Below are 25709 nucleotides of genomic sequence, written 5' to 3'. Positions count from 1 at the left end.
TGTGGATACTGTGAATAATGTATATTTCAGTGGATACTGTGATAAATGTATATTTCAGTATATAGTAAATTATAACTACCTTATGCATACTGCACCTTATGTGACACTGTGAATATATTTTTCAGTTAGTTAGATAGTAAATTATATTGACCTATTTGTTTACACTGCTTGTGTTGTTTTTACTACCTGTACCCCCCCCCCTTCCCCCATGCTGCCTGAATTTCCCCAAGGGGATCAATAAAGGAATATCTTATCTTACTTGCTTTTTTAATACCAGACGAGCAGCAAATGGGATGCTTTTAAATGTTCCTTTGATGCAGTCAGAGCTTGGTAAAGCTGCATTCTCCCACTATGCTCCCTTTTTATGGAATACGCTGCAAGTAAAACTTTGTCTAGAGGCACTTCCTACTGTAAATGCTTTTAAAGGTATGCTACGATTAGCCCTTCACGAAACATGTAACTGTTTTACCTGATGCTATTGTTGATGTGATTATGCTCCTTGCCACTGCACAAATGACCTTCTGTATTTATATTTGAATTATATGTTTTTTGTTCAATGCCGTTTTATGTTGAAACGTGTTGTGCCGTGTTGGTCAGGACTCCCTGGAAGAAGAGATCTTGTATCTCAATGGGACATTCCTGGATAAATAAAAAACAAAAAAATTGGGCCTGGAGGTGCAACGTTAATTAGGCTTTCGTGTATTTTTGGTATATATGAATACATATTATCAAGAGCCACAATTCTACATCCCTCATCGGCAGGGTTTCACAATAGCCCAATGGTTGGATCAGATTTCAGTTAAAGATGCTATAGATAACAGGGAGGTGTAGTGGTTACGTCATTGTTGTTTCTGGCTGGTCCACCTCGCTTGAAATTGCAATGTATTTCCAATGGAGACATTTCTAAATCGTCTCGTATAAAACAAATAAAGCATGAACATTGGCATGGTGTACCTTTCTGTGTGTATTCATCCACAATCTATAGCTCAACATTTCGCAATTCACCGTAAAAATGGAAAAAATGGAAAGCTTACCAACGTTCATGAGGCAGAATTATTACAATAGCCAATAATACATTTTCCCAATGATAAATCCATAAACGGGTGGACCGCCGGAAACTAAAGTAACATCAGACTACACATCCCTATACTAAAACACCAGCATGTAATTTATTCATCAGGTGCATTCCACGAACCACTGATCTAGGTGACAACATTGAGCTGTAATAGTAAATCCCCTACACATAACTCTAATTCACAGTGTGGCCATGGGGTCCAACTAGACCAAGTCCTTGTTCTTCTTGTGCCTAACGAGGTGAAATACAGATACACAAAATACTGAACAAAGAATGAAAAACTTTTATTATAAAATGACAACAGCCAACAAAAACAAATTTAGCCAGAACTGGGACCAAAACACATGATGAAATTTCTTTTCAAAAAGATCTCGGTAAACACCAGGTACAAGTATAGAAACTAAAAAGTGGTACTCAAGAACATACCAAATAGGGGAACAGCGTCCTCAGCAGCTTTCCAAATGAAAGTAAATGGTTTTGTCCAGGGAGAAGTCGGACATCTTGGACTGACTCTTAAAAACACCATGATGATCAACAGAGACCTCCGACAATCCGTTTCTCCAAAAGGCTTTTTTAGTGAAAATCCCATCCTTTCAAAAAGGAAAGAGCTTTCATCAGCGGACAACTCGATCAACACTACGTTGATCAACCTTACACTGCCTTGCGATGGTACTCTGGAGGGGCCACCTCATAGTCACTCGCATTGAACAGAGACGTAGAGTTCTTCACTAGGTACCTGGAAAATGAAACAAAATATATATATATGAATTTCAGACCATAATCAGTCACTACAAAGAGGTCCTGTGACACAGGTTTGTTGTGTGGTGCTCTTGTTTTTGTTGTTATTCACCCAATGTTCACATTTACTTGTTTTCACCTACAATATCACACTACATACGTAATATAAATGTGTAAAGGGGGGGGGGGGGGGGGTGCACTCAATGAAAATGTGTTATTATATATGTTCTTCACAGAAAATTTGCCAAGGCCAATCAGTCTCCGGTTTAAAAAAGTATTCATTTTTTGTAAACATTGAAACCCAAGGGTTCAGGCATGAGTACTGACTTGAGGAAGTCCTGTAGGTAACTCAGCAGCAGCGCTAGGCTCTTCTCATCCAGAGGAGTGTAAGCCAGCATGGCTCCGATTCTCACTGTTGGAGACAAAAGAGTAAAACAACATATTCATCATCTCTCACTTTAGAAAAAAAAACACATAATATGAAAGTCATTCAAAGTTACTAGAAGGGCTGCATCTCATCAGCTTTCAGAGTATAGAGGGCGTTTAGATCCAGCGCAGAGCTATAGGCTATAAATGATTAGAAAATGTGCTTGTGCTACAGAGGGTCCATGAAATAATCTAATGATTGACAGCTGGCACCCCGTGGGCTGCGTCTGGCCACTGCACCATTTAAATACGTCCAATGCTCAAACTCCGCCCTCTTCTCTGGATCCTCCTTGCGGTAAGTTTATCTGAGGAAAGCAACGGTTGTGATTGGAGGATGGAGAAAAGAGGGCAGAGTTTGAGACAGGTCCATTTCTAACATTCAGCCACTAGATGTCACAATAGAGCACCAGCATGTCATTTATCCAATCAGGTGCATTCCACGTGGGGAAATTGGAGGTAGCGAGGAGATACATGCACGCAACATATAAACGACAACATTAATTTTTTTTAAATGATACATTATTGATACAATTATGATACAATGATACATCATTTTATATGTCTGCACTTTATGTGCTCATTTTATGCCTGTCTTTTGTCTGTTGTGAAGCACTTTGAGCTGCAGTTTCTGTATGAAAGGTGCTATACAAATAAAGTTTATTATTATTATTAATCAATGTAAAAAAAAATTATGGCAAAAAAAATCTTTCATTCTGCACCTTTCTAAAAGCTGTGGATGTATTATTTCGAATTTTTTCTTATCTATCGCACCTTTAAGTTGTAGTTTTACGGCACTCAAACTAAATGTTCCTGTGATTTCATGAACTTAGCAATCTAAAATATGCATGTATTCAGTATTATTGAATGAGTGGCTCAGGAGGTAGAGCAGTCGTCTGGTAATCTGGAGGTTCAAGGTTCAATTCCCGCTCCTCCCGGGCAGTGTGTCAAAGTGTCCTTGAGCAAGACTCTTATCCCCTAATTGCTACAGATGAACAGGTTGGCACCTTGCATGGTCGCCTCCGCCGTCGGTGTGTGAGTGAATGGGTTAAATGTGAGGGATAAAAGCTCTATATAAATGCACCATTTACCATTGGAGAGGTAAATGTATCTATGGGTTAAACATGCTCTTGCAACACTGGCAACGTCTACATGCATGAAGAATTCCCCTCATAACCCAGCAACTCAAGTAAGCTGGTTTTGGGTAGACTTGTGTAAACGTCATAACCAGGCTATAATTAAGCTTATATTCTGGTTATGGGAAACCAGGTTAAAATGACAGTTTTTTCTCCAATATTAAATTAGGTACTGTGGCATATTGCCATCTGCACAAGCTCACCTTGCACGGGGTCATAGTTCAGTGGTCATGGGTCAATTTGATGTCCAAATAAAACAATGCCAGCAAGCCATTATATAATGCCCTCAAGAATTCTTGGCACCCTAGGTAAATGTGAACAAAAAGGCTGTGAAAATCTGCTTGAAAATCTTACTTTTTTTTTTTTTTAAATCAAGTTCATGTTTCTCAAAAACATCCATGTCACAATCAATAGCACCCCAAGAAAGGTTTATTAGCTAACTCTATTAGATGTATATTCTGATAAAGATTTTACTTTTTAAAGTTCATCTGCGAGTGGGGAACTCTTAAATGGTCATTCATGGCATTATTTTTGTCTTTCCTGCTAACAAAGCAGAGACCAATGTCCCTAAATACATTTGAATGGGACTTAATGGGATATTAGGTGTACAGTGGACTCTTCATCAGAATACTCAAACACAGTAAGGAATATGTAGTTGACTTCTGATAATAATAATATATTTGATTTGTAGAGGCGCTTTATAATTGTGGAACAAATCGCGCTACAGTGTAAACATTTTAAGTTTTTTTGTTATGTTGTTCAGTACCTGAGGGTTCAAAGAAAATATAAATCATTACCCTCCTGTCACTATAATGCTAGAATCAGACGACACAAATTCAGCCACATTTTGACACATTTAAGCGCTGTGCCCGATTATGAACGTCAGGAACAACGAGCGGGCGACTTTACCCCTAGTGGTGTGACGTAATCAAAGAACAGCGATGTGGCGTCTGGGACGTCCCACAACACCAAGCCTAGCAAGTTAGAATATTTAGCCTTTTTTCTTCTAAAAAAGCTAATCTGACCTAGTGACCATCATGAAAGACAGATGTTATGATGCTATGATAACCTAATCTGACATAGTGACCATCGTGAAAGACACAGTCAGATGTTATGATGCTATGATAACCTGATCTGACATAGTGACCATCATGAAAGACACAGATGTTATGATGCTATGATTACCTGATCTGACATAGTGACCATCATGAAAGACATGTTATGATGCTATGATAATCTGATCTGACATAGTGACCATCATGAAAGACACAGATGTTATGATGCTATGATAACCTGATCTGACATAGTGACCATCGTGAAAGACAGTCAGATGTTATGATGCTATGATAACCTGATCTGACATAGTACATAGTGACCATCGTGAAAGACACAGATGTTATGATGCTATGATAACCTGATCTGACATAGTGACCATCGTGAAAGACACAGAGAGATGTTATAATGCTATGATAACCTCATCTGACATAGTGACCATCATGAAAGACACAGATGTTATGATGCTATGATAACCTGATCTGACATAGTGACCATCGTGAAAGACAGTCAGATGTTATGATGCTATGATAACCTGATCTGACATAGTACATAGTGACCATCGTGAAAGACACAGATGTTATGATGCTATGATAACCTGATCTGACATAGTGACCATCGTGAAAGACACAGAGAGATGTTATAATGCTATGATAACCTCATCTGACATGGTGACCATCGTGAAAGACAAAAATATTGTGTAGTCCCGGCATTAGTTAAAAATACAGATCAGTGCAATTTCAGTTTTTTACGTCCAATTTCTCTCTTCGTGCAGGTAAGCATGAACACGCGCAGCAGTTTTCAGCTCCATTTTCATGATTAGTTTTGCCCAGACAATAACAACGCTGCCCTCCCTGTTGTAACCGGTACATCAGTGTAGCGATGCTATATAGGGGTGTTTGTACCAAAGAGTCTGAGTAGATGAGGAGCTCCGTAGATCTGAGACATGGACGTGTCGGGGTGATTGGCCAAGACGTCTGCATACTGCGGCCTCTCAAATTTGTAGAGCAGTTGTGTCCCGAGCATAACGTTGAAGTACTCTCTGATACCGGCCACCACTTCATTCACAGCAAACTCCCTGGTTAGAGAGAAAGATCAACTCAATCACTATGGTAGGAAGGATTATGACAAGCTAGACATTAACAGGAGGCAGGGTTGTGCGATATGACAATATATATTGTGGGACAATAGAAACATTTCTATCGCCATTATCACAAAAAAGCTGCATAACAGCAGTATTTTACATCATTCAGACCCTGCTTTACAGCAGTATTCTACGTCATTCAGACCCTGCTTTACAGCAGTATTTTACGTCATTCAGAAAGCCCCGGATGTTTTTCTCCTAGCCCCGGAGCTTTAAAAAGAATAAAAACTTAAATAATAAAAAATAAAATTATAAGATAGCAGCATCCCCATTGTCTGTGCTGAATGTTTGTTAGTGTTTGGTATTTTTTGTTGGTTTTTAGTACTTTTAAACATCAATTTTTTAGTAAGTAGTAGTTTTCATTTGATCCTATAATTCTTTCATTCACCGATTTGTAGACTTGTTTTTTTAGTGTCCTGAAAGGCGCCTTATAAATAAAATGCATTATTATTATTATTATCATCATCCAGGAGAGAAAAGACACTTTGGATAGGGACTGCATCTCTGCCTGTCCTGACCAGGAAACACTTTGCAACTGTGATCTCCTCTGGCAGTAGTTGGATATTGTAATGTGTGGCGAGGAGTTGCAGCAATTCCACTGAGAGAAACTGGTCTGAGGCTGGATAACATGCCTGTATGCCTCTCATAAGTTGTTCTCCATCTCATGAGAACCTGCTCTCAAGCTCTTGCAGCATTCTGTCGAGGACTAGATAGAACAGTCTGTCTCAGCTGATCTCCTGAGCTGAGGTCTGAGCTTGTGCCACAAGATGACTCAACTACATACTCGTCCATCCTTTTCTGCTTCCTCCTTTGGCTGGTAGTATGTTCCTCAAACCCAAGGCCATTACATATGGCCTTTGTCCTGTCATACATGTCCACTGCCATCTCTGAGGTGCGATAACCTTTGAGTGTGTCCTGCACTGTGCTTTTAAATAGTACAGATAGGTATTGAAGATGTGCACTTTAACGCAACAGCACCTGGAGCCATCCATACCCATGTCCAGTGTCCACTGACAAAGACATGCTCATGATACTGTGATAAACTATAATAAGCTTTAAATGAACCCTGGTTCATTACCTCGGATAGTCCGGTTGGTTTGGGGTGGTGTGAAAGCTCATTCACTCTTGCAAGTGAACCCTGCTGCGGTTCATTTGAGATGTGAAGCAAAGCGGACCAAAGGCAGGAAAATACCCAAAAATCGTATATGTATGTATATAATGAAACACACAATACAGTTTTTTTCCTCGATTGCTTAAGCACGATTTTGAAAACAGGGCCCGGTGTTTCAAAACACTACACACAATTAGCACAACCACACACACAATTATCAGAACACCTCAGATCCTTTGCTAAATTAAACACTCTTGTCAAAACTATACACTAATTTATAAAAACTACATTTTGTTACCATATGAAACACACGTTTCATATGACTTCATTCTGTTTGAACCAGTTACACACTGCTGTGCTTAACCTAAAACACATTTAGCTATTCTACTTCTCAGTGATTAGAGTACTGTAAGTGAAGTACACAGAGAATGTGCAAATATACAATAAATTCACCAAACACTACACAAGACCAATGCTGTAGACTGATGAAAATATAATTTATTTATCTCCATATACCCAAATCAATGATGCAGACTGATGAAAAAAAACATTTTCTCTGCATATACCCAAATCAATGATGCAGACTGATGCAAATATAAATATTCTCTCCATATAACCAAATCAGTCAACATTTCAACATGGAGAATCACAACCAAACATGTCCCAGTTTTCATGCTACTACAGTGTGCATAACACTGTAAGCTCAGCAAATATCAGACACACATAAAATACTGTATCCAGTACAGGTTAAAATTACAGTAAAACAAAAATAGAAAAAATTTAAATAGAGTACAGAAAATTCTAGACATTATAGCCTAGCTGGATCTGGCAAGAGAATCTTTTGTTGACTGATTTGGGTATATGGAGAGAAAATTTATATTTTCATCAGTCTGCATCATTGGTTGTCTTGTGTAGAGTTTGGTGAATGTATTGTATATTTTCACGTTCTGTGTACAGTACTTCACTCTCCTTTCATTTTGGTTGAAGACAGGTGAACTCACCTGCTGCATTTTTATAGTGCTTAAACCTCATTGGTGTATCTACAATTAAGCAATGGTGTTTGTGCATCTGATGGCTGTGTTTAACCAATTGGCTCATATGTGTGGTAATTTGACATTCTGTGTCTAATGTAATGCAAGTGTGTTTAATAATAATAATAATAATAATAATACTTCGTTTTATATAGCGCCTTTCAGAGGACCCAAGGTCGCTTTACATACGGGGGGGGGGGGGGAGATAACAAGTCAACAAACATAGTGGACAGACACAACACATACATATAAAGTGAGAAGGTTAGGGGTTGAAGGCCAGGTTGAAGAGGTGGGTTTTGAGCAGTTTTTTAAATGAGTCCAGAGTTGGGGTGGTGCGGAGTTCTGCGGGGAGGGAGTTCCAGAGGGTGGGAGCTGCCACACTGAAAGCTCTGTCCCCGAACGTCCGCAGTCTGGTTCGGGGGATGGAGAGCTGACCAGTGTCCGTGGATCGCAGGGAGGGGTGGAGGAGGTCAGTGAGGTACTGAGGTGCCAGGGCGTGAAGGGATTTGTAGGTGAGCAGGAGGGTTTTGTAGGTGATGCGGGATTTGATGGGGAGCCAGTGGAGCTGGATGAGGATGGGGGTGATGTGCTGCCAGGGTTTGGTGCGGGTTAGAACCCTGGCAGCTGAATTTTGAACATACTGGAGCCTGTCCAGGGTTTTGCTTGGGACCCCGGACAGGACCCCGTTGCAGTAGTCCAGGCGGGAGGTGACGAAGGCGTGGATGAGGGTCTCAGCTGTGGTGTCGGAAAGTGATGGTCGGAGTCTGGAAATGTTTCGGAGGTGAAAGAAGGCGGATTTGGTGAGGGAATTTACATGGGATTGATAGGAAAGGGTGGAGTCCAGGATAACGCCCAGGTTGCGGACCTTAGGGGATGGGGAGATGGAGCAGCCGTCAATGTTGAGGGTGAGATCCCCAACCTTCCGGAGCAGGGCCTTGGGTGCCACAACCATGAGCTCGGTTTTATTGTTGTTGAGCTTGAGGAAATTTGATGACATCCAGGTTTTTATTTCGTGCAGGCAGTTGATAAGGGAGTGTGGGGGGAGATGGGTGGATGGTTTGGTGGAGAGGTAGAGTTGAGTGTCGTCGGCATAGGAGTGGAAGTTGAGGCCATGGCGGCGGATGATCTGACCAAGGGGGAGCATGTAGATGGTGAATAGGATTGGGCCAAGTACGGAGCCTTGTGGGACGCCTTGGTTGACTGGGGCCGGGGTGGAACTGGAGTCGCCGATGGTGATGAACTGTGTCCGGGTGGTGAGGTAGGATTGAAACCAGGAGAGTGCTGAGCCAGTGATGCCGAGGTTGTTGTTTAGTGTTTTGCAAATCACTGTGTGTATTGTTTTGCAAAAAGTGTGAGGCTGACATTGTGCTTATAGGGGTGCAAATCTGGGCCTATGTTTTGCTCCTTGAGTGTAAGGTTTTGATAATTGTGTAATACTTTTGATTTGTGTTTATGCAATCGAAGAAAACTGTAAAGACTAGAGATTAACTGTTTATTTCTTTTGTACATAGGCTGTGCATATGTTTGTTTGTTTATTTGCTTATGTGTATGATTTTTTTTTATCCTCTTTTTCTCCACCTGATTTTTCTATTTTTCTCCCCATCCCAATTTAGTCGTTATGCCAATTCCCCCCCTCCCCTACCTGGTTGTTGTGCGCATGGTCCTCCTACTGGTCGGTACAAGGGAACCCTGAAGTCCACCACATGCTTCCTCCGACACATGTGGAGACAGCCAGTGGCTCTCTTTCCACCTGGCAGAGAGGACTCTCTCTCATTGGTGAAGCGTAACGCGTGGGAGGTCACGCTGCCTTCACCATTTCCTGCCTTTCGCTGAGCAGGTGCCCAGACCTGACCTGTAGGCGTCGCTGTCCACAACGCCAGATTACCACCCTCGACTTCCCTCCCGCTAACTCAGTCAAACGAGTTAGTATGACGATCGGCCCAAACCGCAGGCAATGCTGACTCCGGGAGTCGAGACCGCAGCCTCTTGCATCTCCGCTACGCCATCCGACCGCCTAATGTGTGTGTATGATTCTTAACTGTGTTTTTATTTTGTTATTGGTGTATATGTGTGTATGTATGTATATGTATAATATATGTATATGTGTATATATGTATATTTGTACTCCTGTTGGGGTGTCTTGGACCAGATCAATGTTTTATCTGGCTAAAAAGGTTAAATAAATAAATAAATAAATAAATAAATAAATAAATAAATAAATAAATAAATAAATAAATAAATAAATAAATAAGAAACTGATGATTTGGTCCTGTTAACTTTGCATTTTCTATGGGGACTGCCCAGATCCCTCTCATGGACCTGGACCTCACTTTGAGAACCTCTAATCTAGTTCTTCAGTATTCGTCTCTAATTACTCTAAAATTGCGTAGGGGCTGAAGCCCCTAATGTTTTCTAACCCTAAAAACGCCCCTGATTCCGACCCTGATTTACAGCGGTATTTTACGTCATTCAGACCCTGCTTTACATCAGTATTTCATGTCAATCAGACCCTGCTTTACAGCAGTATTTTACATCATTCAGACCCTGCTTTACAGCAGTATTCTACATCATTCAGACCCTGCTTTACAGAAGTATTTCACGTCATTCAGACCTTGCTTTACAGCAGTATTTTACGTCATTCAGACCCTGCTTTACAGCAGTATTTTACGTCAATCAGACCCCGCTTTGTTTTTTTTTTTTTTTTTTACTGGGCAATCCAGTAGAGAGAGAAAGAGAGGAGGAATGGGAGACAGAGATGGGGGAAGACATTCGGCAAATAACGACAGGTTCGGGAATCGAACCTGGGTCGGCCGTGCCGCGGCTGAGCACGCTATGTGGTTCGCCACTGGGGCGCCCCCCCGCTTTATGTTCTTGACACGTGGGCTTGAATAATAAACACTTCCAAATAAAGGAAAAAAGAAAAAGGGTATTTTATTTGTATTGTATAGTTCACAAGATTTTCAAAAAGCAGTCATGGGGCATGTGGTTATTTTCTAAAGACAATTCTTTCACCAAATTTACAGAAAAGGTACTATATGGTGATATATATAGTTATCGAGATATAAAATTACCATTATCGTGATAAAAGATTGTCCATATTGCATAGCCCTAGCAGGAGGCACGATGGCAAAGGATATGATTACTGCTAACTAGTGTCTTTGTATAGCCTATGTAATGTACAATAAGTTAGTATGTATGGGGGAGAAGAATTATATACATGCATGTATACCGTGTGTGTGTGTGTGGGGGGGGGGGGGGGGGGTTACAAATTCTAGTGAGAAATGTGTTCTTTTAGAATAGTGTTTTACTTGTTGTCGGAGTTTCCTCTCGATTTCTTGTAGCTTGAATAATCTTCAAGGACTGCATCAACATTCTTTTTGCCAGGCAGGTGAACAAGCTGGGAGAAAGAGAGCATAAGGTTGTTAAAACTACCATCTATTTACCACCAAAGACCAATCAGAAACACTCACCATAGAAATAATATATATTAAACAAAAATCAGGAAATCCAGACAATAAATCTAAACAAACCTCTTAACCTGCAACGTCCCGCATGTGGGACGTTTTTAGGACGATTTGCCCACTGGCACTTTGGTGACCCCTAGTGGCTCGGGTGTGCATATTTTGTAATACAATATATATATCGAATTGAAGGCTTATTTGTTGCCTGGCGACAAAATCTGACTAAATCCGTTCAGCGGTTCTCGAGTTACATGCCGGTATTTGAGGCTTGTACATGGTATTGCGCAAAATACCACTCCCAACTCTTGGGGCTCTAGTTCCGTCAATCTAGATCCGATCTCGAAAATGATTGTGGAGGGTTGTAGCCAATAAGTGTGGCTTTCCAATGATACCCCATCTGGGGATGTATGATCTAGGATCTAGGTGAAAAACTAACAAGCAAAAACAGGAAGAGAAAAACAGCCGAATGAATTAAAGTCTATGAGAAAACTGAGTTTTTCATTGTACACAGTTTACCAAAATCACTCATTCCTAAATGGATCTTCATGAAATTTGGACATGTACTACATAAGGCTTCGGGCTATGTTGTTTTGGTTTGCAAAAAAATATGCAGTCCTCAAATTAAAACTAAAAAGGCCACTTTTGGGGGCGCAGGTTAAGAGGTTAAAAGTCCTTATTACATGGCGTTTTCACATTCGCCGAAATGCTTGCTTGTGATTGGTCAATAGCCCCCCGACAGTGGTAATTATTTTTCAATAATGACCGCTGTGGGACAATAATGACCGATGTGCGCAGCTGTTCGCAATCAAGCCCACATCAGTGCAGCAAATCAGACACACCTGCCGCGACTGCACTGACAGCGGAGTGTGTGTAGATTACAGCGGAGCCAGAACAGAGGCTGCCCGCGATAATAATAATCACTTTATTTGGGCTGACAGAGCCACAGAACAACTGCGATTTGTCAAATGAATTAGGTATATTGTTAGTAAGTTAGCCATGTAATAAGCGGGATAATGTATAGCTTTACTCGGTCATTGTCGCAAAATAATTGACCTTCACTGACGTTTAAAACACCTCGCCGAAGCGGCTCGGTATTTTAAACTACGTGTCGGTAGAGCTGCCGCTATAACCGCATTACCGCGGTATCGCTGTTGCATCACGCTCACCGCAGAGTTAGGCTGAATACCGCGTCACCGCTGTTTTTTATCATAATAATAAAGTTGGCTTGCGGCTTGCGGCTCTGCAGATATACCCTACTCGGTTCCAAGCGACCCTATTGGGTAGAAGTGGTACCAGAAAAGTCATGTGAATCATTGCAGACCACTGACTGGTCAGAAGAGAGACGCGTCACACTTTGTAGCCTCTGAACGAAAACAGAACGCCGCCATCTTTACTGCCTCGCTAAGGATGCATTTCATTCAGGATTTGTTTGCGACAGAACCAAGTGCAATAAACAAAAAAGAATGGATTCACTGTGTATTCTGCCTTATTTATTGATGAAACAAAACCGACATCAACCCAATTTACCACCGAGCGGAGAGTTTAGTGTCACAACAAGATCGCTGATGTGTTAAGTTTGTTGTTATGTCAGCCGATATACACGAGAGGTAACGTTAAACCCGGGTTTGCTTGGTAGAATACACAATGAGAGGTAACGTTAGCTTTGGCAGAATAGACGCAACGAGAGTCTGGTTAATGTTGTTATTGATTGATTGATTGAAACTGTGTTAAACTCTGGCTTGCTGCAAGCCCTCGGACATCTATGCCCACGGAGCTTTCAGTGTACACAAGCGAGCGGCCCCGCCTGCATCCCCACACGGAGACAAACGGAGTAGTACCTGGCTGCAGTGGAAAAGGAACAAAGTACCAGGTGCCTAAAGCGGGTCGAGTCGAGTAGGTACTATGCAGTGGAAAAGCGCCATTAGACTAGAGGCAGGCTATAAGAGTAGACTACTAAAAAAAAAAAAAATGCATTCAAATTATTTTTTTTTGTGCGCACTGTGCGGTAATAACCGCGGCAGTAGGAAATATTTTGCAAATTCGTGCGGTAAGGAAAATATCAATACCGCGGCAGCTCTACGTGTCGGTCAATTATTTTGCGACAATGACCTCGTAGCTATACATTATCCCTTACATATTGAAGGATGTCTATGTTTTTCAATGTGTATATAATGTATATATATCGGTTGGTGACAGCATTTACTCAGACGGATCTATAGATCTTAAAAGTAGCTGGCAGTCAGAGTGTGTGTCTTCAGTCGGACTGCAGATGAGGGCCTGTTATCAGCTGAGCTCTCAAGCCCAAAGATAACCAGCCAAGGTCATTGTCTACAGCAGCGCTGGCGTCACATAGCAGTGTAACCACAGAGGGGGGGTAATATCAACATTACCGTTGCTATAGTGATCTGGGTCAAATAGCTGTTGTCAAAGACAGCGCGTCACATAGTAACGAGCAGAGGGTGCGGGCCTGTTGTTAGGGGGAAGAAGGTATGATGCGAGTTTCTTCCGGGTAAGGTTAGACTGAGGTCGCTTTCACATATAGTTTTGGTGGACTCTGTGCGGTTCTGGTGGTGAAGTTGCAACATTGTTGCATTCTTCATTTGGTTCGCCTGCATTCACATAGCAATTTGTCAAGCGCACCGAACTTTCTGAACAATGTCACGCGGTCGAAAAGGGCGCTCGTCTATTGGACACAATGGAGAGTGGAAATCCCTCCCTTTCAGGAAGTGAAATGCGCGTCAACACAAACTGCGTGAAGCGTGATAGTAGCAGAGACGTGGCATTGATCCATCGTTCGATTATAATTCCCATTACCGCCATCCTCTCGCTAAACAACTTGTACACCTTGTTGTTTTTGTGAGTGCCCACATTCCCCACAAGCAGCTGTTTTATTTGGTCTTCTGCCCCCCAAGTCTGTCCACGAGACATGTTTACACAGTGTGCTTGTTTTGCAGTGAATGCCGCGCCGCGGTAATATTAATAATAATAACAGCTGTGTTTTTTTTCTTCCTTCTACCCCAAGATGCACAGTAGATAGATAGATAGATAGTTAGATAGATAGATAGATAGATAGATAGATAGATAGATAGATGCAGTGTGCTTGTTTTGCAGTGAATGCCGCGCCGCGGTAATATTAATAATAATAACAGCTGTGTTTTTTTTCTTCCTTCTACCCCAAGATGCACAGTAGATAGATAGATAGATGCAGTGTGTTTGTTTTGCAGTGAATGCCACGCCGCGGTAATATTAATAATAATAACAGTTGTGTTTTTTTTCTTCCTTCTACCCCAAGATGCACAGTAGATAGAGAGATAGAGAGATAGAGAGATAGAGAGATAGAGAGATAGAGAGATAGAGAGATAGAGAGATAGAGAGATAGAGAGATAGAGAGATAGAGAGATAGAGAGATAGAGAGATAGAGATAGAGATAGAGATAGAGATAGAGATAGATAGATAGATAGATAGATAGATGCAGTGTGCTTGTTTTGCAGTGAATGCCGCGCCGCGGTAATAATATACCCAAGATGGTTTATCAGGTGACTTCCTACGTTTGGTCCGTGTTTGGTCCGATGAAGCGAACCAAGACCTACGTTTTCAGGCGGACCAGAGTTCGCGTGTTTGGTCCGCGGACCGAGTTCGACGCGCATTCACACAAACCCGAAAAACCAGACTATCGAATTCTGGTCCGATAGTCCGGACCAAACAGCCCCTGTGTGAAAGCGACCTGAGATATACGAACCACCACAGAAGAGCGGACGCGTTGATCAGAGACTTTCATCCCTCTCCACCCTCGCTGGGTGGGGGAGGGGAGTGACACATCATCACTAGCTTCGGCTAACAGGAAATGGTGGTTTGGCTAACAACGAGGCCCGAACCATTGGAAGAGACGATGGTGAAGAGAATTAAGACTGAACAATGACAATACCGAACGGGGTTACATCTGATTACGAGGCTTTGTTTATGGAATAAACAACGTTTTTCCAAGAAAGGTATCACGTTGCCAGTGTCGAATTCTTATGATTACGGATTGCATATCAGGGGGATGACAACGATGTACAGCCAGTATGAGACGGTCAACTTCGGAGAGAGAGATGAACACAACGCAGAAACTACACGAACACAGATGAAGAGGTGATACTGGCTGATTATGGTCGAAATCTAACAATATGTAAATAAAGTTACTTGTAATAAAGTGGAATGACATAGGAAAAAAGTATTGAAAACACTAACTGAAATTAATTCAATACTTAGTGGAGAAGCCATTGTTTGTAATGACAGCTTCAAGGCATCTGTATAAAGTAACTAATCGCCCACAGTATTCAGGTGCGATTTTGGCCCATTCCTCTACACAGATTGTCTTTAAATCTTGAAGATTGCAGGGGGCCCTCTTGTGAATCTGGTTCTCCAGATGCTTCCACAAATGTTCAATTGGGTTTAAGTCAGGTGATTGACTGGGCCATTCCAACTAGTTGATTTTCTTTCTCTGAAACCAATTGAGAGTTTCCTTTGCTGTATGCTTTGGATCATTGTCCTGCTGGAAGGTCCACCCACGTCTCATCCTCAGCATCCTGGTGGATGGCAGCAGGTTCATCTCAAGCATCTCTTTGTACATGGATCCATTCATTGTTCCTTCAATGATATGAAGTCTGCCAGTACCACGAGAGGGAAACAGCCCCACACCATGATACTGTCTGCCAGGACCATGAGAGGAGAGACAGCCCCACACCATGATACTGTCTGCCAGGACCATGAGAGGAGAGACAGCCCCACACCATGATACTGTCTGCCAGGACCAGGAGATGAGACAGCCCCACACCATGATACTGTCTGTCAGGACCAGGAGATGAGACAGCCCCATACCATGATACTGTCTGCCAGGACCAGGAGATGAGAGACAGCCCCACACCATTATACTGTCTGCCAGGACCACGAGAGGAGAGACAGCCCCACACCATGACACTTCCACCTCCAAACTTCACTGTTGGTATAGTATTATTCGGGTGATGTGCAGTGCCATTTCTCCTCCAAACATGGTGCGTTGTGTGACAGCCAGAAAGTAACATTTTGGTCTCATCTGACCAGAGTACATGCTCCCAGTAGTTCACTGGCTTGTCCAAATGTTGTTTGGGAAACTTTAAACAAGCTTCAACATGTATTTTCTTCAGTAGTGGATTCTTGTAGACTGAGCATGGACAGAGGCCATGGAGGTCTTTCTGGAGCTCTTTCCTAGTGGTCCATGGCTCTTTGGCTACTCTTCTAAGTATCCTTCCGACTCCCTGATTTTGCGAGGAACACCTGTGTGTGGCCGGTTGATGATGGAGTGATGTTGCTTCCACTTACGGATAATGCCCCCAATGGTGCTTACTGGAAGATTCAGAAGTTGTAAAATACATCTGTAGCCAATTCCATTTTCATGATTTGCAACAATCTGTTAGTGATGGTATTGAGAGCTCTTTGCTTTTACCCATCATTAGATGTTTCTTGTGTGGCACCTTGGTAACAAAAAAAACGTTTATAGCCCATCAATATATTCTAACCCAGCTGATAGCACCAATTGGAGGTAGAGTTGCCTCCCAATTAGTTTTCAGCTGGTTCCTTGCCTTTCCTTGCTGTGGTGTACTGCTTTTTCTTAGTCTGTCAAATACTTTTTTCCTGTTTCATTCCATATTATTACACATAACTTTATTTAGATTTGGACTTTAATGTTTCGATTTTTTTTGTCTGGATATTTTGAGTTAATACCCAAGTCTAGTGCAAATTTCACTTGAACAGGCTGATTGGAAAAACATTTACTGGACAAAATGTTGATAGGATGCTCCCAGCTGAAATCCATGCAAGCTTGTTACGGAGTCGGCTGAGAGCGCAAACAATGAACCCCAACAGACGCACATCCTTTGATGATGTGATACCGTCAATATGCAAGACATCATAGCATATAGAGTTAGAGTCTGAGAGCTTATCTAACTCAAAGCGAAGCAGGCTATTCTCTGTCATTGCTGGTGGAATGAACTTCCCACCAGTCAGGACAGCCGAAACCCTTGACTAAAAACACACTTCAATCAATATCTAAAATAACATTTAAGAAATACTAACCTTCATACTGTCTTTCACTATTATGCACTTTGCTAATAAGTAATCTACTGTGCCTACATTACTACCTATTACCTACTATGCTAATATGCATTTACTACTATGCACTCAAGACTGCAGCACAGATGATGAGTGAGTGGCAGAACAGCTTAAATAGCCGCTTGGCACAATCTAGATTATGGTATTCTATCTCAACAAAAGCAAAGCTCCTCTGAATGAAATCGCTGCTCGATTATAGAGTTGCAAAGAAATTGCATGAATTACTGAAAAAAAATTATGCTGCGTGCAGAAAGAAAAATCAGTTTTGAATGGCGACTGCAAATCTGTGTTTTTATGCGATTTAGACCTGTCCTCTCTTAGTGGTTATTACAAATATTACAAAATATAATTATGTTGTAACTAGGGATGCTCGATATTGGCTTTTTTACCGATACCGATATTGTCCAACTCTTAATTTCCGATACCGATATCAACCGATATCACATTTTAATGCCGATATCGGCCGATAATATCGGTAGGCCGATAATATCGGACATCATTTCTATAGAAATGAAAATTTTGGAAAAAAAATGCGATTTTTCTTTTTTAAAACGGATACGGATATTTTCCGATATCACATTTTAATGCCGATATCGGTAGGCCGATAATATGGGACATCCCTAGTTGTAACTAATGTCACTGGTGCAACCACCTTTATAGTTGGTGGGCACTGGGGTTCTAACCAGGCTCTGTTTGAAGTGGCCCCTGGTCACCAACCTGCTTCTGCCGTGTGATCAGGTCCCAGTCGTCCACAAGCCATGGTTTCAGCTCCTCTGGGATCCTCACCTTAACCTCCACTCGGTTTATAAACGTCTCCTCCTGAACACACAGGCAACGCCATTAACTCTCAACTCCAGAATTCAAATGACACAACTCAAGTACTCCAGGTACAGACTTAACACAAAGCAGAATTCAGGCATGTTCCCGTTTACTTTCATTGTTAACTCAATCAGCGCCAGACCCGAGTATAGTCGGGTTTTCATCGTTATTTATTTTATTCAATATTTTTATTCATTTCTCTCACACGGACCTCAGGGTTACCATAGGGAACCACTCTGAGATCGCTAGAGTGCAATACCGGCCGCATCCTGGTAGGTGGCAATATCGCACACCCTTCAAAACCTTTTTGTCACACCCGGTGTTACGTTTAATTCACTCCGTGCACAGTTTTTTTGGTCAGGCGAGTCTAGCGGTTCATTCGATGACATTGAAGCACGTCCAATGCCCCCGATGCATGTGTTGTGGTGGATTATGTTGGCGACACGATGGACACCAATACTGGAAATCGCGATCAGACAATTGGAATATTCTTTTTGGGGTACCTCCTAGTGAAGGTAAGGACTATATGACATCAATCCTGCTTTGATCCAACCATGATTTCACATCGATCGCAACGACCATGTGTAACATACTCCAGAACGTATGCCATTGGTGACGATCAAAGCATCAAAAAACAACCCCCCCCCCCCCCCCCAACCTTTCATGCATTCATGATGAAACATAATACCTATTCTATACATTTGATTTGGAAATAGTAGCGTGTCCAGGCTAGCAATGCTAACGCTTTTACTCAAATTCATGTATTGCTCCATAGCGCCGTTTACTGTAATTAGCCAGGATCACTCTGAAACTATACTTATATTCACCACGGTATAACATGCGAACGTATGCATGAAAAAAAAATCTTTTTCACATATTGAACGATGGATAGTTGATGTCAAATGAGCCATAGTATTGTATCCATAGCTATAATATAGAATATAGATATAGCCCTGCAAACACCGCCACGCATTCCATTCCTGAATGAGTTAACTCAATCAGCGCCGGAGCGATATGCGTGATGTGTGGTTAAAAGGCCAGCGCTCTAAAGTATAGGAATACGTGGTGGTGTTTGCAGGGCTATAACTATATTCTATATTATAGCTATAGATACAATATTATGGCCCATTTGACATCGAGTATCTATCGTTCAATATGTGAAAAAGATAAAAAATGTCATCCATAAATTCCCGTTTTATACCGTGGTGAATAGAAGTGTGGTTTTAGAGCGGTCTAGGGTAATTCCTGGGAGGCTGGTAATAGCCTGCAACGTGTATTATACTAAATGCATTGGCGTTTCGTCCATACACACGCTACAATTAAAAAATCAAATGCATATGATGGGTATTATGTTCCATCATGAATGCATGAAAGGGTGGGGGGGGGTCGTTTCTTGATGCTTTGATCGTCACCAACGGAATATGTTGTGGACTAACGGTACACATATACGCTCGGATCGCAATGAAGACATTCTTGGATCAACGCAAGATTGATATCATATAGCCCTTACCTTGACTAGGATGTACCCCAAAAAGAATATTCCAATTATCTGATCGCCATTCCAAGTATTGATGTCCATCGTGTCGCCAACATAATCCACTACACAACATGGATCGGGAGTATTTGATTCTTCTCAATCCGAGCGTTATAACCACTCATCTTGCCCGGAGAAAAATAGCTGACCCGGACCCATATAATCAACGCACAGCCCAAGACACAAGGTTTCAAAGGGTGCTCGATACCGCCGCCTGATAGGATGCGGCTGGTATTGCACTTTTGCGATCTCAGACTCATTCCCTATGATAACACCAGGCTCCCTGGATGCAGTGTTAATTTTGTCAACGAAAATGATGACTAAATATGGTCATCAACAAAGCTTTTTCCCCTGACTAAATCTAGACTAAAACAAAAAAGAAGAAATCGAGACTAAAACTGACTAAGACTAAAATGCTCAGACCTGTAGTTGACTAAAACTGACTAAACGAAAAATAAATGAAGGTGACTAAATATGATGAAAACGAAAAAGGAGCATTTGACACATGACAAAGACTAAAACTAATATAGCTGTCAAAATTAACACTGCCTGGATGGATAATGAATGGAAATATCGAATAAAAGAAATAAACTATTGAAAACCCGACTTTTCTCTGGGTTTGGCACTCAAGCGTCGGCGAGTTAACCCGACTTTACTCGGGTATGGCGTCCATTGAGTTAACACTTTGACTGCCGGGAGCCGTCTTTAGACGTCTTTGCTGGCCATGCTAAAGTTGCCGGGGGACGCTGTACGTCGTCTTTATATCAATATTTCAAAAATCTGCGATCGGATTCATAATGTCCCTCCGCTGGCCTGAGATCCACCAGCAGGACCCACTGAGCTCTCTGGCGGTTCAGGAGCGCCATCTGGTGGCCGATCGGCGCAAGCGCTTAACAGGAAGCGCATTAGAGGTTTTGCTAGACGTCCGTATTGCTTCCGGCCACTCGGTACATGTCCCGTGACTCTAGCTCGTCACTCTACATAGCGATCGATTGCCAATAACTCGATAAACAACATGATTTGGACGTATATACCATTATACAAGCTGGAGATGGACCGGGTAATAATATATCCCATAATGATAAAATTTCTACTCGACGATGATCGCCCAACGGCGCGAGGAGACTGGGGTGAGTTTCAGCGTGTAACGTTACCGTCTTCGATAATAACTGATATTATCAACATTTGACCCACATTAGATGATTGGTATAACGCTGCCCACGGAATTATAAACGCCCCCTCGCCCATCCGGTCAACATCAGATGACGTGTAGTAACTTCTAGAAGTACGTCTAGTTGGAATTTTTTATATCGCGCTGATTGCCATCAAACTGTATTTCATCATCAATATAATGCATTTGGGGCTATATATCACGTTCTGGAGAAAGCTGCAGAAAGAGATGAAAACATACTTATACATTAGACCATACTTTACTATGAATATGTGAATGAAAAAGTTTAACGTTGCTACACAATGAACAATACATATAGGACTTTGAATGGGCCCTAATAATGGCAATGTAGCAATAGAATTTAAAAAGTTATAGCCCTGCAAAGAAGGGGACTTTCTCCATAGACAAATAGCGCTGGCAATCTATGGTATATCATTAATTTAACCTTAGGCAACCAAAGTGTTAAGAACCACATGCCAACAACAACAACAACAAAAACATTAATTAGGTTTTTCTGTATATATAAAAAAAAAATTGATATGGAAGTAGATTATGAACGTACACTTTCTACGGTCGGGTCAACGCGTGCCCTCTTCTTCCGTGGAGGGTGGGTAGGGTCTCCCCCTGAGCTAGTGCCCTCTCCTGCCCCTGGAGCTGAGTGGATAAACCATTATTACGTCAAGCATTATATTGTATAGTTAATATAGATAGAATATACGTTGTGCATTATGTTTAGTCTACAGTTTAGTTTATAGTTTTAGTTTATAGTATTTATAAACTAGCCGATATAGATAGAATATACGTTGTGTACCATATTTACAAATCTACTACAGTTGAGAAGCCGGGAAAAACAAACATCTCACGTGCACCTTTAAAAGTGTCATGTTTTGTGTTCTAGACAGAGAACATCCACACAGTGAAACTTATCACTTCGTATTATTCTATCAAATGTGTGAAAATGATACTCACTCTTCTGTTTGTTCTTTTTGGTTTTCCTGGGAGGTGAGGAGAGGAAGTCATTATTCTCAGGTATTCAAATACCAGAAACCATAAAGACAGATACTGACAAATATCTCAAAAGAACGTGACATGAGAGCAGCTGACTGGAACAACTACAATGACATTGGAAAGAAAATGTTCAAAAAGGTGGACGTCTTGAACTCACGCATCAACATTTTTCAGTGGCACAGGAGGTATCTTCTTATTCGGTGCTACTCCCCTCATCCTTCCCTCAACATAATGGTCTCTGGAAAAAAGAACAAAAATACAGTCTCCACATGAAATTGAATTAGGCGACTTGGACAATAAATGTAATGATGCTATCGTTTATATAACAAGACAGTGTTATTCCAAGAAATGAGCCTTCGGGGGGTTCCCCCCCAGCTTGTAGGGAAGCCTAGGTGGAAATGTTGCTGAGGTGGTACATTTTGCACTGGGATGTGGAAGGTGGGTTAATCGTTGCAAGTATTTGCGTTTCACTTTTAAAGCACACTTTTAAAGAATTATCTCCTGGTTAGGATCCTCACTGCTGCCGGGCTTGTAGAATAGTATAGTGAGCATATTAAATACTTAACCTGCAAACATAAGACAAGACACTACCATGTCCTTAATTTCTGTCCATGTAATTAACCTCGTCCTGCCCGTCTCATTTGTCTTCCAGGCAGTGTGAGCAGGTGCATCAGGTGCATGAGGAGATGGCTGACCAAATAACAACCTTCAGCTAAGGCTGTCGGAACCAGTGTTCATTTCGTCAGCTATTTTTTTATTATAGTTTTAGTCTTAGTCAAGTGTCAAATGCTCTTTTTCGTTTATCATATTTAGTCACCTTCATTTATTTTTAATTTAGTCAGTTTTAGTCAACTACAGGTCTGAGCATTTTAGTCTTCGTTTAGTCTAGATTTAGTCATTTTTGTTTAGTCTCACCACTCAGTTACAGCCTCATACGTTGGCGTGAGTTTTTTCTAAACAAAAAAAGCTAACGTTAGTGCTAGCTGGTTAGATTTATGTAAGCTATTTAATGTGTTCTATTGTGTAGACGGTGGATCAACATAATGTAGCGATCCGTCATGCAGTAATGTAGGGAAGAAAGAGGAGAGTTTCCTTTTCTGTATGGTGCTTTATTTCCAGCTCAATATGGGGTTTTACAAGTTGACACAACACTACGCTAGCTTCACAACAACAATGTAGCATCCGGTCCGTCCTCCCATATATCCCGGGGGGAAACAACACCCAACTAGAGCGACACACAAAACCCCAGAACATTACAATAATTCACCCACGGAACGATGTGTTGGGGATAAGGGTTCCACACGGACAATTATGTGTGTTACTTTCCTGTCAGCAAACGAGTTCCTGTTAGCTAGCAAGTAGCAAGTTGAATAAACATTTAGCAAGATTTTATTTTGCAAACTACATTTTGTGTCGTCATTTTTAGTCAACGACATTGCATGAATAATTTCGTCACGTTAGTGTCACATGATCTCCATTAACGTGTTTTCGTCAGGGGCAAAAGCTTCGTTGATGACCATATTTAGTCATCATTTTCGTTGACTAAATTAGCACTGGTCGGAACCCAGTCTGAAAGTCCATTGTGAAGGAAAGGGGGACATGGCTATATATTTATTGCCATCTTGGGATTACAGTTTTTCTTTAGGCCTGGATAAAGAAAAACATTTAGGTAGGCTACCAAAGAGTTAAACATACAGGTAAAAGCCAATATCGTATAACGTATGATGTACAGTATATCATGCCAGTTAGGGTACCTTGTGTATACTGCACCTGTGTATACTGTATATTTTACACTTTACTTACTCATAGGATATATTCAGATTCTAAGTGTTATTGACCATAATTATTGTAACATAATATAACTGATAGGGCATACAGACCCTCATCTGCACCTTTGATTACACTGCCTACTTGCTCATAATCAAGAGTAAATAATATTGTTTACACTGCTTATTTTTATAAATTGTATTGCCTAAATGTATTCTACTATTATCATGAGATAATATGACACCTGAATTTCCCCAAGGGGATCAATAAAGGAATATGTTATCTTATCTTAAGAATGAAGGAGAGAAGTGACTCACTGATTTGCCTTCTGAAGCTCTTTCTGTTTTTGTAGGTTACTGTCCACATACTTAAGCACCCGGCTTTCAGGAACCCATTCGTCCCAGCTGAAACACAGAGAGATGAGCACAGGCAAATCAGGCAAAGTATCCCTCACTTCACAAATACTATAATAAGAGGATTTTTATTCAAACTTACTTCTTGTTCCACCCACTATAATGAATGAAGTATTTGATTAGCTTCTCCTTGATGTTTGTTTTAACACACTGTAAAAAATAAACATTAGAAATTACAAAAACACACCAACAGAGCCATAAGTGAGGATTGTGTCTGATAAATGTTTGGGAGATTGAAAGTAAAGCTGATGACGACAACAACATAATTACTGGCCTACCTTTGCTTCGTAAAGCAATGGCCCATGAAAACACAGCACTCGTTCACCTGAACAGAGAGTCAGAATGAAACGAAGTTGCTTGAGACAAATTGTGCAGCAAAGTAAAACATTTGCACATAGAGGGTCTCAAAGATCATGACTAGATTCCCTCAAAACATGAGACCATATTTGTTACATCATAAACAAACAGTGATGGGGATACCTGGTGCGCTTTGAACAACTAACTAAATCGGCTTGTACATCTAAGTAACTATAACAAAGCACTGTGCTCAGCTGTGTCGGCGGTTTCGTCTAAACACGCAATAAGCCATTGTCCAGCACGTAGTATAAATAAAAACAGGAACCCACACAGCAGCAAAGACAGGCAAGTTACTTCACCACCACCATACAATCTAGCATCATAGTACTGTAATTACTACAACAACGGCAGTGAAAGGCAGTGCATTCATTTTGTGGAAGTGATTTGTAGAATTAGGGTTGTGAACAACACACGCTCTTAACGTGGCTAAATGAATAATGAGTTGGCAGCTGATTAGCTGTTTTTATTAAATGAAACCAACGCCTCCTACCCCTAGCTCGCAAGCTAGCTGCTGAGTGCGGCGGGAGGAGTGTGTTTTGCATTGATTCAGCTAACGATTTCATGCCAGTTCCTTGTGGGATTTCGTAAAAAAATATCTCATATGACGTAGTTGATTGTTTACCTTCTTGAAATTTAGGTTTAGGGTCCTGTTTCGGCGCCATTCACAGATTGAACGATCAAAATATCTGAAAAATCAAATCCAGGCATCGCCAGCTCCCATTCCATTCAGAAACGGCGCTGAACTATTACGTCATGACCATCAGTGACGCATAATCATTGCGACCTGGTCGCGACCATTAGACGCATAGCGTTATTCTTTTTCGTAGCCGCATTTTGCGGAGTCGCTCTCTGATTGGCCACTTCATGTGACATGTGCGCCCAATCATGTGACGCCTGTTTCTACGCCGGTGGCGTGTAGCATCATGTAGCATTGCCAGCGGAAAAGTGCAAGAATGCTTCCGTATTCGTCACCGCACGCCAGTACGGTAATGCGCATTTCCTTTTCCTTCGCCCAGGTGCACCGGCGTGCTCGCGGTGCATGAGATCCCCGCTTGGTTCGACACATATTAACACGCTTTGGTTCATATTAATCACGCTTTGGTTCATATTAATCACATACACGTGATGGACGCAGCAGGCGATCACTCCTACTGTTATTCAGCTGCGCCGAGGTACATGATTGATTGATTGATTGATTGATTGATTGATTGATTGATTGATAGTTAAAGACAGCCGAGGTTGAGTAGTTTCTTCTGATATCACTTTCAAGCTCCAAGTGATTTAGATCCAAAACATTTTCTAACACAGATTCATAATGGTTCTTCAGTGCAAGGGTTCA

General features: G+C 41.4%; 1 protein-coding gene across 1 annotated transcript; it reads right to left on the bottom strand.

The window, feature by feature from the left end:
* Positions 1-1344: 1344 nt before the first annotated feature.
* morf4l1 (mortality factor 4 like 1) lies at positions 1345-25107 on the bottom strand. The gene is made up of 12 exons (XM_084334648.1): positions 24993-25107; positions 24292-24338; positions 24096-24163; positions 23918-24004; positions 21991-22071; positions 21795-21820; positions 21388-21479; positions 18019-18120; positions 11020-11108; positions 5331-5503; positions 2141-2225; positions 1345-1811 (listed from the first exon to the last, which is right to left on the bottom strand). Exons 1-12 carry the CDS (start codon positions 25030-25032, stop codon positions 1727-1729), a joined length of 975 nt encoding a protein of 324 aa, XP_084190774.1. The 5' UTR covers positions 25033-25107; the 3' UTR covers positions 1345-1726.
* Positions 25108-25709: the final 602 nt, after the last annotated feature.

This window comes from Notolepis coatsorum, assembly GCF_963971535.1.
Source record: "Notolepis coatsorum genome assembly, chromosome: 18".
NCBI classification, from domain to species: Eukaryota; Metazoa; Chordata; class Actinopteri; order Aulopiformes; family Paralepididae; genus Notolepis; species Notolepis coatsorum.
This window is presented reverse-complemented; position numbering and strand designations above follow the sequence as displayed.

What these genes read in the sequence shown, in the direction of transcription:
- morf4l1 (XM_084334648.1), bottom strand. Translation starts at nt 25,032, where the DNA reads ATGGCGCCGAAACAGGACCCTAAACCTAAATTTCAAGAAG. An exon ending in TATAGTGGGTGGAACAAGAA is followed by an intron (nt 24,005 to 24,095) that starts GTAAGTTTGAAT and finishes TCTGTGTTTCAG; the next exon opens with CTGGGACGAATGGGTTCCTG. An exon ending in CCACTGAAAAATGTTGATGC is followed by an intron (nt 21,821 to 21,990) that starts GTGAGTTCAAGA and finishes CTCACCTCCCAG; the next exon opens with GAAAACCAAAAAGAACAAAC.